The 15,199-nt window shown below is 38.6% G+C and overlaps 1 protein-coding gene and 1 long non-coding RNA gene across 5 annotated transcripts in view; one reads left to right on the top strand and one right to left on the bottom strand.

Moving 5' to 3' along the window:
- Window positions 1-9,124, top strand: part of LOC133072512 (uncharacterized) — a 56,622-nt gene extending 47,498 nt beyond the window's left edge. For 2 of the 3 annotated variants that reach the window (XR_009696755.1, XR_009696754.1), the window contains one exon: window positions 4,572-9,124. This is a non-coding gene — a long non-coding RNA (uncharacterized LOC133072512). Of the gene's footprint in view, window positions 1-2,564; window positions 2,716-4,571 lie in introns of all 3 variants that reach the window. The other variant, XR_009696756.1, reaches the window with a different exon arrangement.
- AGBL3 (AGBL carboxypeptidase 3) overlaps window positions 1-15,199 on the bottom strand; it is a 95,196-nt gene that overhangs the window by 37,388 nt on the left and 42,609 nt on the right. For both annotated transcript variants that reach the window (XM_061165852.1, XM_061165853.1), the window contains exons 11-13: window positions 15,055-15,167; window positions 14,200-14,266; window positions 4,212-4,301 (exon numbers count right to left, since the gene is read on the bottom strand). In XM_061165852.1, the coding sequence (XP_061021835.1) occupies window positions 4,212-4,301; window positions 14,200-14,266; window positions 15,055-15,167 (270 nt within the window). The remainder of the gene's footprint in view (window positions 1-4,211; window positions 4,302-14,199; window positions 14,267-15,054; window positions 15,168-15,199) is intronic.

The raw sequence follows: 15,199 nt of genomic DNA, 5'->3' as shown, positions 1-15,199 counted from the left end.
AAAGATTATTAAAAAGTGAGTAGAAAAATTCAAAAGTTCTCGGAAAAGTACATTCTGTTAATCCACATCTGGCAGATGGCAGTGTATTTGCTGCTGTATCTGCTGGATGAACTTGTCATGGCTAACCTTAGATTTCCCACTGGATTACTATTATTAACACCAGAAATATTTGAGGAGAAATCTTCTAACCTGAGGCTGGTACTCAGGTTGACTTCTGGGCTCTCTGCAGGTAACAGATGCTTTATGGATTGACCGATGGGATCCAAGGAGGATTTTTTTTTTTTAATCTCATCAACTTGGGATGTTGTCCTTCATCTGTGTTTGTCAGGCTTATTTCCTAACTAGACAGTTCTTCTGATCTCTTGGTAGGGTACTAATCTTTCCCCCTACCCCTTCCATCCCTGACCACACTTTCTGGGTGTGCAGTGGTTTTGGCAGAAGTCTCTCTGACTCCTTCCCTGACTATACCTAGCAGTTAAATTCCGCTAATTTCTGGCTGGTAGCTCTATTGCTTTAGCAATGCCTTGGGGATATAAATTGCTCTACAGGCTAATTCAATCAAATCTGGGTTCCTTTGAAGGGATAATTTGCCAGGTCAGGGTTTCAGATTTATACTGACCCTGCTTTAGACTCCTCCTACCTGTTCCCCTGCCCCCAATTCTCTCTGTGAACTAGCCAGCCTACACGTTTGGCCCATATCTCCAAAGAATCTACCAATCTTCTTCAAATCACCTTTCTCTGTATTTCAATTTTTGAGAATGATGTTAAGCTTGAATTTCTCCCCCAGGATCTGTTGCAAATTAAGTCTTTTACTTTGGGAAGACATTAGGAGCTATGTTTTATCTGGTCTGTTGTGTCATCGTACATCTCTGTTGCCTTATTGATTTTCTGTCTAGAAGATCTGTCCATTGATGCCAATAAGTCTCCTACTATTATTATTGTATTCTTGTAGGTCTTTCCCTTAATGTCTGCTGATACTCGTTTTATATATTTAAGTGATCCTGTATTGAGTATATTTATGTTAACAAGTGTAGTATCTTCTACTTATATTATTCCTTTTATCATTATATAATGTCCTTTGTTTTTCCTTATGGCCTTGTTTTAAAGTCTGTTTTATCTGATAGGAGTATTGCTAGCCCCACTTTCGTATTGTTTCCATTTGCATGAAATGCCTTTTCCCATCCCCTCACTTTTAATCTGTATCTTTTCTCCTAAAGTGAGTCTCTTGTAGGTGGTAATTTTTATTCAATCTACCACTCAGTCTTTTGATTACAGAATTTGGTCCACTGACATTTAAAGAAATCATTAATAAAGTATGTACCTACTGCCATTTTAAACATTTGTTTTCCAGTTTTTATAGTTATTTATTTCTTCTTTTGGTTTTCCCTTTTGTGGTTTGATTGCTTTCTTCTGTATTATGCTCGAGTTCCTTTCTTTTTGGTCTCTGTGAATCTACTGTACCTTTTTGATGTGTGGTTACCTTGGTTTCAAGTGTTAACCCATAACTATATCTTATGTGTTCTAAATGAATAGTCATACAAGTTCAAACACATTCTAAAAGATCTACATTTTTATATTCCCCTCCACTACATTTTGTGATTTTGGTCTATTTTATATTTTGATGCTTAGCCTTTTACCACTAATTGTAGTTATAGTTGCTTTTACAATTTTTTTGGATTGCTTTTAATCTATGTACTAACTTAAGTAATGTTCAATCTTTTTATATATTTGCCTTTCCTGTTTCCCCTTTCCTATAGATACTTGCTTCTTTTCTATCTAGAGAAGATCTCTCAATATCTCTTTTAGGTTAGGCTTAGTGTTGCTGTATTCTTTTACTTTTTGCTTGTCTGAAAAATTCTTTCTCTCTCCATCTACTCTAAATGATAATCTTGCTGGCTGGAGTGTCCCAGGTTGCAGGGTTTTCTCTTTCAGGACTTTGACTATATCATGACACTCCCTTGTGACCTGCACAGCTTTTGCAGAGAAATCAACCTTATAGGGGTTTCCATGTAACTGACTGTTTTTCTCTTGCCTCAAGAATCCTCTTTAACTTCTGCCATTTTAACTATGTCTTGGTTTGTGTCTGCTTGTGTTTATCTTCTTTGGGACCTTCTATGCTTCCTGTACCTGGATATCTGTTTCCTTCTTTAGATTCTAGGAAATTTTCAGCCATTATATCTTTAAAGACAGTTTTGATCCTCTTCTCTATTATCCTTCTGGTACCAAAATTATGCATAGGCTGGCATTCTTCATGGGGCTTCTCTGGTGGCTAAGACTGTAAAGAATCTGCCTGCAATTAAGGAGATGTAGGTTTGATCCCTGGGTCGGAAAGATCCCCTGGAGAAGGGAATAGCTACCCACTCCAGTATTCTTGCCTGGAGAATTTCATGGACAGATGAGCCTGATGGGCTACAGTCCATGTGATCACAAAGAATTAGACACAACTGAGAAGGCATTCTATAATATCCAATAGCTTTTGTATATGGCTTTCATTTTTTTTTTTCCTCAATTTGGCTTTCTGTCTTCTGTTCTGATTGGGTGATTGCCATTATTCTGTCTTCCAGATCACTTGGGTTCAGTAAGGCTCTGCTGCCCTTAACTATGTGCTCTGTCCCAGAGGAGGTGAGTGCTGAAGCAAGTGGGGCCCACGTGGTCACAGCGTACCTGTGCGTCGCCAGTGAAGTCGCCTGCAGTTCTGCCCAGAGGCAGCCCGAGGTTGTGTCCCTTGTCTGCTGTGTTTGTCCCAGACTAGTTCTAGGCCGGGGCTGAGAGGTTGGGGTGCTGTAGCTGCAGGAATGGAGGTCCCTGTGCTGCCGCCGGGGCCCTGGCTGCCTCTGCTTGAGTGCCCCCCAGGGCCTCTCCAGCCCCCATCCAGCTCCAAGCTGGGGTGTGAGGTGGGAAGGACCAGATCACTCTCAACAGGGAAAGGAGCCGCTCTGTATTCCTCCTAGGGATGCCTGCTAGAGACGTGCGGTTCTGGGAGGCCACTTGGTGTGCATGCCAACAAGGTCTGTCGCCACCGTCCCCGCGCCCCACACGCAGGTGCTGACAGCTTCTGCTCTACTGTGCATGCAGCCTCGGTTGTACAATATAAGAGGTCTTCTGCCCGTTTCCCGTCGGTTTTCTGTGAGAACTGTTCCACAGGTGGTTGTATTTTTGATGTGTTTGTGAAGAGAGGTGAGCTCCACATCCTTCTACTCTGCCATCTTGCTGCACTTATGCAAAATTTCTAATGGGGGTGTCATGCTGAGAGGGGGACAGTGGCACTTTTCTTTCAGTGGTACCCCACTTTCAGAGCTAAGATGTAGGTGGGAGTAGGGCAGTAGTCTTGGGTCTTCTCTATGTGCTTCTTCCAATGTGGAACTAACACTTTATTAGCCAAGAAAAGGGCAGTTAGGACCAAAATATTTTCAGTGATGTAGCATCCAAACTAGAGCCTTATTTTCAAGAACAGGGTCTGGATAAAAAGAAGGGAGCCCCCACCTCTTGGCTGCACTTACCTGGAACTTAGCTTTAGCAATAGGTAGCTGGAGACAGAGTAAGAAATTCTAGTGCCCTGCTCCTCCTGGTATATGATAGCCCTTTGTCTGGTATCTGGGGGGAGAGGGGACCCTGTGTCCTCCACTGCAGAGTATCAGTGAGCTGGGGCTGGGGGGTGGGCAGAGTCTTGATTCAAATATCAGAGGTTCTGGGGTTTTGTTGTTGTTGTTGTTATTTTTTGTTTTTATCATATTTTAGATTTTCCTGAGTAGATGTTTTTTCCATTTGCTATATGCCCCAGGACCATTTGCAGAAACTTTAAATTTTAAAAAAAAAATAATTTTCACTAATTTTTGCTGGTGAAAGGGCTTGCAGAGCTCCTGCTGTCATGATGAAAGGCAATCTCAGCACCACCTGTTTTATACTCTTGTATTCCCATTAAGTTTTCTAAGTTTTATCTCTTCTTGCTATCTTGAATGCCTCTTTGTAAGAGACCTTAAATAGTTTTCTGAGTAAGGTAATTCTAAGTGAAATTTAAATACAGAACCTTAATAAGACCCACCTCTCACCTGTCAAGATTCTTTTGTATTTTTATAAATAGTAAGTAATATGAGCAAGATTTTAATCATTAAGTTTTCCTGGGGAAAAATCATTAAGCGTGTAAGCGTGTAACTTGCTGTTCTCTTGTTTTTTTCAAACAACCATTAGCAAACTTATCAATGAATATTTACCTCTTGCTCTTCTTCTCTGATGTTTTGATGTCTTGCTATGGTAGAGTTTCTTTCCTTCTTTGTTTTTAGTTGTATTTTCTTGGTTTTTATCTAGGTAAGAGATTCATATTTAATCAATGTATCAAAGACAGTACATATGCAGATATAAAACTATTTCGAGACTTCTAGGAAGATGAAGTACTTTTTCTCTTCTTTCCACTAAGTACAACTAAAACCCCTGGCCGTTACATACAAACTAAACACAAGAGGCTCTGAAAGGGGAAGAGGAGGCAGATGAGGAGGGACTTCAGGAACAGAAGAGCTGCCTGATGCTGAGTAGTTCTCTGTGTTTTCTTTTTGCCTCATCTACCCCAACCTTAGAGCTGGATAAGCCAGAAACCCAGAAGTGCCAATGAGTGAAGATAAAATGCCTGAACACGTCCCAAATTTGATCAAAGACATGAAGGTAACTATCAAAGAATCTCAGTCAACTTCAAGTAAAATAAAATGCCCACAGTAAGTCACATAAACTTTGAAAGCAGTTAAGACTGATGCAAACTGTTACCTGCAAGGGATCCTCAATAAGATCACTGCCAATTTCTCAGAAACTTTGGAAGCCAGAAGACAATGCAGAATATAAAGGAAAACAAAACAAGACAAAACAAACCCCAGCAGAACTGTCCTTCAAAATTTAGGGAGAAATTAAGACATTTCCAGATAAACAAAAGCTGAGGGAGTCTGTGACCACTTGATATGCCTTGAAAGAAATGCTCAAGGGATTTCTGCAAGGTTAAATGAAAGGGCACTAGGCAGTAACTTGAAGCTATAGAGAAAAATAAAGGTCTAAATGAAGGTAATAAATACATGGGAAATTATGAACGTTAGTATTATCGTAATAATAATTTCAAACTGAATTTTCTGTCATCTACATGAAAAAAAGTGTTAGTTGCTCAGTTGTGTCCAACTCTGCGACTCCATGCATGGTAGCCCATCAGGCTCTGTCCATGGGCTTCTCCAGGCAAGAATACTGGAGTGGGTTGCCATGCCCTCCTCCAGGTAATCATCCCAATCCAGGGACTGAACCCAGGTCTCCTGCATTGCAGGCAGATTTTTTACCATTTGAGCTAGTTGGGAAGCCCTACATGATTAAGTCTACATGATTAAAGAGGAAAAAATATTAAAGAAAAAAAAAGCATTTATTAGTCTAAAAGCTAGTACTACTATTTCTTTGGCCTATAAAGTGTTTAGTTGCTCAGTTGTGTCTGATCTTTGCGACTCCATGGACTATAGCCCACCAGGCTCCTTTGTCTATGGAATTTTCCAGGCAAGAATACTGCAGTGGGTTGCCATGACCTTCTCCAGGGGATCTTCCCGACTCAGGGATTGAACCTGGGTTTCCCACGTTGTGGGCAGATTCTTTATTATCTGAGCCACCAGACAAGCCCTATAACACCAAACCTTGTTTGTTACATAATTTAGGAGACTAATACACTTAAAGAAACATTAGTTTATGTTTTTGGGCACACAATGTATAACTATGTAATTCTGTGACATATACAACTGAAAGCGTGGGGGTAGAGCTATAAAGAACAGTTTTTGTATGTTTTGAAGTTAAGTTGATATAAATTCAAATTAGACTGTTATAACTTTAGGATAGTAAATGTAATTCCCATGGTGAAAACAAAGAAATGACTTACAAAACATATACAAAAGGAAATAAGAAAGGAACTGAAACATTTCACCACAAAAAATCAACTAAGCACTAAAGAAGACAGTAGTGCAGGAAAAGAAGGGACAAAAACACTATAAGGCATATAGAAAACAGCACAAGGACAGAAGTCAGTCTCTCCTTATCAGTAGTTATTTCCATTGTAAATGGATTAAACTCTCCAATCAAAAGAGAGTGATTGGGAGAATGGATAAAAACACATGATCCAACTATATGCAGTCTTAAAAGACTCACAAAGATCCAAACACACAAACTGGTTGAAAGTGAAAGGAAAGAGATATCCTATGCAAACAGTAACCCAAAGAGGCAGAGGTGGCTCTATTAGACAAACACAGACTAAATTTTAAAACGTTACTGGAAACTACTTTTAAAAGGACATTATAGGTTAATAAAAAATTCAATACAGCAAGAATACATAACAATTATAAATATTTACATACCTAATGATCATCAAAATATATGAAGCAAAATAGAACCGAAGGGAGAAACAGACAGTTCTACAATAATAGTAGGAGACTTCAATACCCTACTTACAATAATATGGAACCAATCAGAAGATTGTAAGGAAAAAGGATTTAGCACAGTAAGTCATCTAAACTTAACAGACATACACAGAACACTGTACCCAACAACAACAGAGTATACATTTCTCCTCAGTTGCATACAGGACATTTTCCAGGATAAAACATATGTTAGGCCACTAGTTAAGTTTTAATACATTTTAATAGATAGAGAGCATACAAAGTATCTCCCTCTGACCACAACGGGATGAAGTTAGAAATAAATAACAGAAGAAAATCTAAAATACTCAAAAACTTGTGGAAATTATGCACACACTTTTTTAAAAAATGGATCAAAGAAGTCACAAGGGAAATTAGAAAATACAGAGTTGAATAAAAATGAAAACACAACAGAGCAAAATTTATGAGACACAGCATAAGTAGCACTGAGGAGGAAATTTATATCTGTAATCACATTAAGAAACAAATTCACAGATGGCAGAAGGAAGGAAGTAATAAAGATTAGAGCAGAGATAAATGAAATAGAAAAACTAAAGAAAATGAATCAAAAGGTCAACAAGATTGACAAATCTTTAGCTAAATGGACTAAGGAAAAAAAGACAAATTACTAAAATCAAAAATGAAAGTGAGGATTTTTATATCAATTCTACACAAATATAAAGGATTATCATAACAAAGTCTTATGAAAAAGTGTATGCCAACAAATTGGATAACCTAGATGAAATGGATAAATTCCTAGAAACACAGAACTTACCAAGACTATCTCATGAAGAAATAGAAAATATGAATAGACAAGTAACTAGTTAAGGAGACTGAAATCAGTAATCAAAATTCTCCCAACTAACAATAAAGCCCTGATGGTTTGGTGAATTCTACCAAATATTTAAAGAACAACTAATGCTGATCTTTCTCAAACATTTCCAAAAAATTGAAGAGGAAGGAACATTTTGTAATTTATGAGGCCAGAGTTATCCTGATACCAAAGCTAAAGAAAGACACTACAAACAAGAAAAGGAAGCTATATAGACCAGTATCCCTTACGAACATGCTCAACAGCACTAATCATTAAGGAAATGCAAGTCAAAGCCACAGTGAGATGGTATCTCACATCTGTCAGAATGGCCATTATTAACAAACAAACCAGAAAATAACAAGTGCTTGCAAGCATGTAGGTACATTAGAGCCTGCATGCACTGTTGGTGGGAATATAAAATGGTATAACTGCTGTGAAAAACAGTATGGAGGTTCCTCAAAAAATTAAAAGTAGAATCACCATATGATCCAGCAGTTTCCTTTTGGGGTATACACCGAAAAGAATGAAGAGCAGCAACATCTTGAGGAGATGTGTGATCATATTCACAACAGCTAGAATGTGGAAGCAACCTTAGTATCCACTGAGAGATGAATTAGCAAAAGTCAGTGTAAACATACAATAGAATATTATTTAGCCTTATAAAGGAAAGAAATTCTGAAATATGCTACAATATAGATGAACCTTGAGGACATCATGCTCGATGAAATAAGCCAATCACAAAAAGAAACACTGAGCAATTCCACTTATATGATGTACTTAGTACAGGCAAAATACATGAAGAAAGAAGAGTATACAGTGGTTTCCAAGAGACATGGGAGTAGAGAGTGGGGAGTTATTAAAGGCTATAGAGTTTGCTTTTCAAGATGATATAAGAGTTATGGGATGGTGGTGATGGTTGTACAACAGTGTGAATGTACTTGTACCAATGAATTATACACTTAAAAATGGTTAAGATGGTAAATGTTATGTGTAATTTTACTGCAATAAAAAAAAAGAATCAATCTCTATATTTTTGAGGGGCTACTGGAAAAGAGGGTATATACCAGACTTAGAATTGTGAGAATGGGAGGCTAGAATTCCATTTTGCCCGCAAGAAAGGAGAGTCTGAGAATAGAACCAACTCAGAAGAGGCAGAAATGACATTAAAATGGACAAAAGAACTTTGCATCCTGGTGATATTCTTTGAGCCCCTTATTTAAGCCATGGCTAAAGCCACCCTTGTCTCTAAACTATTTCCCTTACTAAACCGACCAATTCCCCTTTTAGCTAAGCCATCTTTTGCAAGTTTTTTGTTCTTTACAATGGATGAACTTCTGATACACACCCTCAGAATATGATATAGTAGGCAGAGAAGAAAACAATCCCCATGTCACTAAGTGGAAGCTCCATCTTGTTGCTCAGGCCTGGAATTCTGGAGACCTCTTTCTCTCCTTTGTATTTTTCAAACTTGTACCCAAGCCATCAGCAAATTCTCTAGACTCTGTCAGATATATCTAGCACCTGGTCATGTCTCATTGTCTCTACAGCTACAACTGCTCCTTGCCTGGGTAACTGCAATAGCCCCTTAAGTGGTTTCCCCTTGTGGTTCATCGCTCTGCTCACAACACAGCAGCCAAAGTGCCCCTGCTGACACAAAGCCCATCACTCCTCTAACCCAAACTCTCCAAACTCAAGAGTAAAAACCAAGTCCTAAGCCAGGTTTTACATGAGCTATTCTGCCCGCTCCCCAATGTCCAATACCTATTTCACATTCTCTCTCTTATTCCTGTTCTCTTTGTTCAATCTTCTCTACCCAGATTAGTTTCCTTGGTCTTCCTACAAGATAACAGACATGTTCTTCCTCATGGCCTTTGCACTTCTAGTACTCCTACTCTAGGAATGAATACCTTTACTCTCCCTACTCCATTGATGTTAGATTTGGACACAGGAATTTATTTAGCCAGTGTAATGATACATGGTAACTTTAAACATACTTTCATGGTTTGGTGTGCCTCCTGAACTCTTGGTGATTTACCATGAGAGAACATGCCCCAGCTGGCTGCTGGTGTCTATGGAGAAGGAAGAAATGTAGACCAGATCTGAATCAGCCCACAGTCTGGACATGAGTTCAGTGGATTCCTGGTCAGTCCAATATAGCCATGAAAGTGAAAGTGAAGTCACTCAGTCGTGTCCGGCATGGGATTTTCCAGGCAAGAATACTGCAGTGGGTTGCCATTTCCTTCTGCAGGGGATCTTCCTGACCCAGGGGATCAAACCCAGGTCTCCCCCATTGTAGGCAGATGCTTTTACCATCTGAGCCACCAGTGAAGTCCAATATAGCCATAGATGACCCCAAAACAGGAAAAAAGATATTTGCTAATATAAGCCATTGACATTCTGAGAATTGTTTTAATGAATAAAATATGAATAGTTTAGAACTGATACCTAAAAGTAGGATGCTGTCCTAATAAAACCTAAACTATGTGGCAATCATTGGCTTGGTGACTAAATAACATGTGGTTATAGGAAGGCAGAAAACACAAGTTATATAGAGGTGACACATTTAGTGAAACTGTCTTCTGTGAGAGAAGATGTGCCCTGAGTCACTGGACAAAGAGACTTTGAGGCAGAAAATTTATAGAGTATGAGTTGGTGGTTGCTAGCTTCATTTGATAAGGTCCTACAAGAAAGAAATCAGCTCAAAAATACTTGGATAAAAAAATGGAATTGAGAGGGAAAACAGCCCCAAATTCTAGAATTTGTAGGTTGGCTTCAATATAGCCTTGAGGCAAAGGTCAAATCAATATTAATGGCTTTTACATCTGTGGTAGACAATCTCTAAGATGACCTCTGATGATCCCCGTCTGTTAGCATTCATACTCTTCTGTGGTCCTAGGTCATTGGGCTCAACCTAGTGACTCACTTCTAATGAATGGTGTATGGCAAAAGTGATGAGATTCTGCTGCTGAGATGAGGCTACAGGGAGACTGTACCTCCAGCCTGTGTGCTCTCTTCTGCTGTCTTACTTGCTCATTCCGATGAAAGCCAGATATGTGTTGTGAGCTGTCATACAAGAAGCACCATGGTAAGGAACTAAGGGAGACTTTCGGCCCTCAGCCAACAAGGAACTGAGTCCCTCAGCTCAGCAGCCTGTGAGGAACTGAATCTATCACCAACCATGTAAGTGAACTCCAGAAATGGATCCTTCCTCAGTCAGGCCTTCATGATTCTACAGCCTCACCAATACCTTCATTGCAGTCTTTTCAGAGAACTTAGGAATCCAGATAAGTCACTCCTGGATTCTGATCCACAGAAACTGTGTCATAATAAATTCTTGTCATTTTAAGTTGCAGAGGTTTGTGGTAATTAGTTACTCAGCAAGAGGAAATGAATACAATATCTGTCTTGGTCCATTCACCTGCTCTAACAAAACAGTTACCACAGTCTGGGTGTCTAATAAAAAAGGAAACTTATTTCTCATATTTCTAAGGCTGGAAAGTTGAGATGAGGATGTGGTATGGTCAGGTGAGAGCTTCCCTTTGGTTTGTGGACTGCTTGTTGCATCCTCACAAGGCAGAAGGGGCTAGGGATCTCTCTGGGCCCTCTTTTACAAGGCACTAATCCCATTCAGATGGCTCGGCCCTCATGACATAATCACCCCCCAAAGGCCCCACCTTCTAGTACCATAATACTTGGCATTATAATGTCAACATATGACTTCTGGGAGACAGAAGTATCCAGACCGTTCCACCCCTAAACCTCCCACATTGACATCCTTCTCAAATGCAAAGTTCATTCATTCCATCCCAACAACCCCTAATGTCTTAACTCATTCCAGTATCAACTCTAAACTCCAAAGTCCTAGCTAAATATCATCTAAATCAGATATGGATGAAACTCAAAATATGATTCATCCTAAGGTAAATTTTCTGTCCAGTTGTGAAACCATGACCAAGTTATGTACTTCCAAAGTACCACCGAGGGACAGGCATAGGATAGACATTCCCATTGTAAAAGGGGGAAAAAGCAAAGAAGGATGAGGTGATGGGTCTCAAGCAAGCACAAAAACTAGTAAAGCAGATTCAATGAGATCTTCATGATCATGAATAATCCTCGTGCCTCCGTGATCTGCCTTCTGGACCCACTGGGGTGGCAGTATCATCCAACAGCTTGGCAGGCTGCCAACTCCTACCTGGCTCTCTGTCAGTACTCTGTCCACACCACAGTGCACAGCTCCAGACAGCCTACCTCCATGGCCTTCAGTGGAAGCCATCTGCCCTGTTAAAACCTAGGCATTAGCGTCCCTGATGATCTCTTAGTCCCTTTGGAACTTTTAAAAACTTATCTTGCTGACACAAACAGATGGAAAGATACACCGTGTTCTTGGATTAGAAGAATTAATATTGTTAAAATGACCATAACTATCCATGGCAACCTACAGATTCAATGCAATCACTGTCAAAATACCAATGGCACTTTTCATAGAACTAGAATAATTAAAAAATTTGTATGCAAACACGGAAGACCCTGAATAGCCAAAACAATCTTGAGAAAGAGGAACAGAGCTGAAGGAATCATGCTCCCTGACCACAGACTATACTACAAAGCTTCAGTAATCAAAATATAGTACTAGCACAAAAATAAATAACAAAGACCAATGGAACAGAATAGAGAGCCCAGAAATAAACCCACACATGTATGATCAATTAATCTACAACAAAGGAGGCAAGAATATTCAATGGAAAACAGTCTCTTCCGAAAGCAGGGGTGGGAAAACTGGACAGCTACACGTAAAAGAATGAAATCAGAACATTCACTAACACCACATACAAAAATAAACTCAAAATGGATTACAGACCTAAATGTAAGACCAGAAACCATAAAACTACTAGAGGAAGGCACAGGCAGGACAGTCTGACATAAACTGCACCAATATTTTTTAGATCTATCTCCTAAAGCAAAGGAAATAAAAATAAATGGGATCTAATTAAAATCATTTGCACAGCAAAGGAAAAGAGAACCACCTACTGAGTGGGAGAAAATATTTTACAAATGATGTAATTGATAAGGGTTAATATTCAACATATATAAACTGCCATATAACTCAAAGTAAAAAAAACAACCCAATTAAAAAAATGTGCAGAAGAACTGAATAAACATTTTTCCAAAGAGAAAATGCAGATGGGCAACAAGCACATGAAAAAATGCTCAACAAAGCTAATCATCAGGGAAACCACAATGAAATTCAACCTCACAGCTGTCAGAATGGCTATCATCAAAAACACAAGTAACAAATGATGGCGAGACTGTGGAGAAAAGGGAACTCTCATACACTCCTGGTAGGAATGTAAATCTGTGCATCCACTACAGAAAAGAGGATGGAGGTTTCTCAGCAATTTCACCCCTGGGTGTATATCTGAGAGAAAAAAAAAAGACCACTGGTTTTGAAAAGACACATTCTTTCCAATGTTCACAGCAACATTATTTACAGCTGGTAAGATATAGAGGCAATCAAGTGTCTATTAACAGATGAATGGGTAAAGAAAATGTGGAGGGGGTGTGTGTGTGTGTGTGTGTGTGTGTGTGTGTGTGTGTGCATGGACTACTACTCAGCCATAAAAAGAATGAAATTTTGTCATTTGCAGCAACATGGATGAACTTGGAGGGTATTATGCTGAGTGAAATAAGTCAGAGAAAAACAAATACTGAATGACATTACTTGTATGTGAATCTAAAAAACGTGAAAATAGTGAATATATTCTAGTGAATATAACAAAAAAGAAACAGATTCACAAATATACAGAACAAACAAGTGGTTGCCAATGGGGAGAGAGAAGGGAAGAGGGAGAATACAGGGATAGGGCATTAAGAGGTACAAACTACTATGCATAAAATAAGCTACAAGGATAATTGTACAACATGGGGGATATAACCAATATTTTATAATAACTGTAAATAGAGTGTAACCTTTAAAAATCGTGGATCACTATACTGTATACCTGTAACTTTGTACATCAACTATACTACAGTAAAAAACAAAAAACCCGTCACTTGTATTGAAGAACATTACACATTTCTCAGCTGCAGAGCTTTGTAGTATTGAAGCCATACTATAAAATTCAAGAAGTTCTGATAGCCTTCCTTTTATTCTATGTCTCCATCCCCTTCAGTTCAAGCTTGTCTTAGTCACCACTTAATACCATCACATTGGGGGTTAGGGTTTCAACATGTGTATTCAGTGGTGGGGCACAAACATTCAGTTCACAGTACCACCTAAACTCCCTACTCCTCCTCCTGCTCTAATTTCCTCCTTAGGCACTTCTCCTCATCTGACACACCATACATTTTACTTACTCAGTTGGTAAAGAATCCACCTTCAATGCAGGAGACCCCGGTTTGATTCCTGGTTTGGGAGAATTCGCTGGAGAAGGGAAAAAGCTACCCACTCCAGTATTCTGGCCTGGAGAACACCATGGACTGTACAGTCCATGGGGTCGCAAAGAGTCAGACAGGACTGAGTGACTTTCACATTTTACTTACCAACCAGAATATAAGCTATGATGGGAAGGATTTTTTTTTTTCTTATTTTGTTCACTGATCTATTCCCAAGCATGAAGTCAGAGCCCAGTACATAATTGTTAAGTAAATAAATAAATGAATATAGGACTAACAGTCAGGCAATGTATGTTATGCTACCAACTCTTATTAACAAGTAGTATGGCTTTTGAAAAGTAATTTAATCTCTCTGGATCTTAATTGTTCTCATCAATAAAGCAAGGGTATTAAAAAACTCTAGATTAGAAAATTCTATGATTTAAGGATATGGAATCCATAATAAGAAAATAACAATTATGCTATACAATTAATTATACAACTGCAGACTTTTTTTTGGCCTGGTTGTTAGTCATAGTAAGAAGAGTACCCATTTGGCATATCCATATCATAGGCATAAATTTTCAATCATACCTGAGAATTTAACTTGAGAAGATCAGTCTGAGAGTCATTGGATTCTGAACTGTCAGAGGCATGGCTACTACAAAAAATAATAAATTACTTTACATAATGTTTCGGTGGTGTTTTAAAACTTCAACTGTTACTTTTACTTTATTATGTTATTGGAATGGCAGAAAGAGTTCTAGTTATAAAAAGGATGTTTACAAAGGTGGTGTAGATGTTTGATAGTTCTAGGCTGTAGAAGAGAGTATTAGAGGATTGATGACTGAAATTGATTGGATCATGTCAAATATAAACAAATCCATGAGTTCAAAATGATACTTTATCTGCAAACAAACTTGTGAGTCACCACTGGAGGTTACAGGGGCACTAACTCTAAGTCTGAAAACTTATAAAGGTTAAGAATCAAACATTTGTTCTGCTTTTCCTATAGGAACTGCACTAAAATTAGTACACTCCTTCTTCCAGTAACATTCCCTTGGCATTAAGTTTTGCACTTATTATTCGCTAACTTAGAGTATTTATATGGTGTCTATAAATGTGTCAATTCTCTGTGGGTAATGACAGCATTAAAAACAATTTGAGTATGTCTCTCACATATAGTACATAGTGGATACTCAATATCATTTGAATAAACGAAGTCTTGATGAGGTCTGGCTGAAGTAATGTGCATGGGGAAAATTTTCCTCCATCTCTAGCTAGGATTTTCAGTACAGACTGACAATTACATCCTTGAATTGTTATAACAGGCCTTTCTTAGCCAGGAATAGAACCCTGGTCGTGGTGGTGAGAGAGTCAAATCCTAACCACTAGACAGCATGGTAGAATAACACTGCAAATTACATTACTTTCACTATCTTGACCTACCTAGTCTCTAGATCCAATGTAATTTCTTTCAGAGAAGTATCTGAATCATCAATGACTTTTTCCAAGTTTATATGCTTCTCCATTTCTTCTAATTCTTTCAGGCACTGATAATACTAGGGGGAAATGATAGGTAAGTTAATTATAA

The sequence above is a fragment of the Dama dama genome, chromosome 18, assembly GCF_033118175.1.
Source record: "Dama dama isolate Ldn47 chromosome 18, ASM3311817v1, whole genome shotgun sequence".
Lineage (NCBI taxonomy): Eukaryota > Metazoa > Chordata > Mammalia > Artiodactyla > Cervidae > Dama > Dama dama.
The sequence above is the reverse complement of the archived record's forward strand: the minus strand, read 5'-3'. Positions and strand labels throughout refer to the sequence as shown.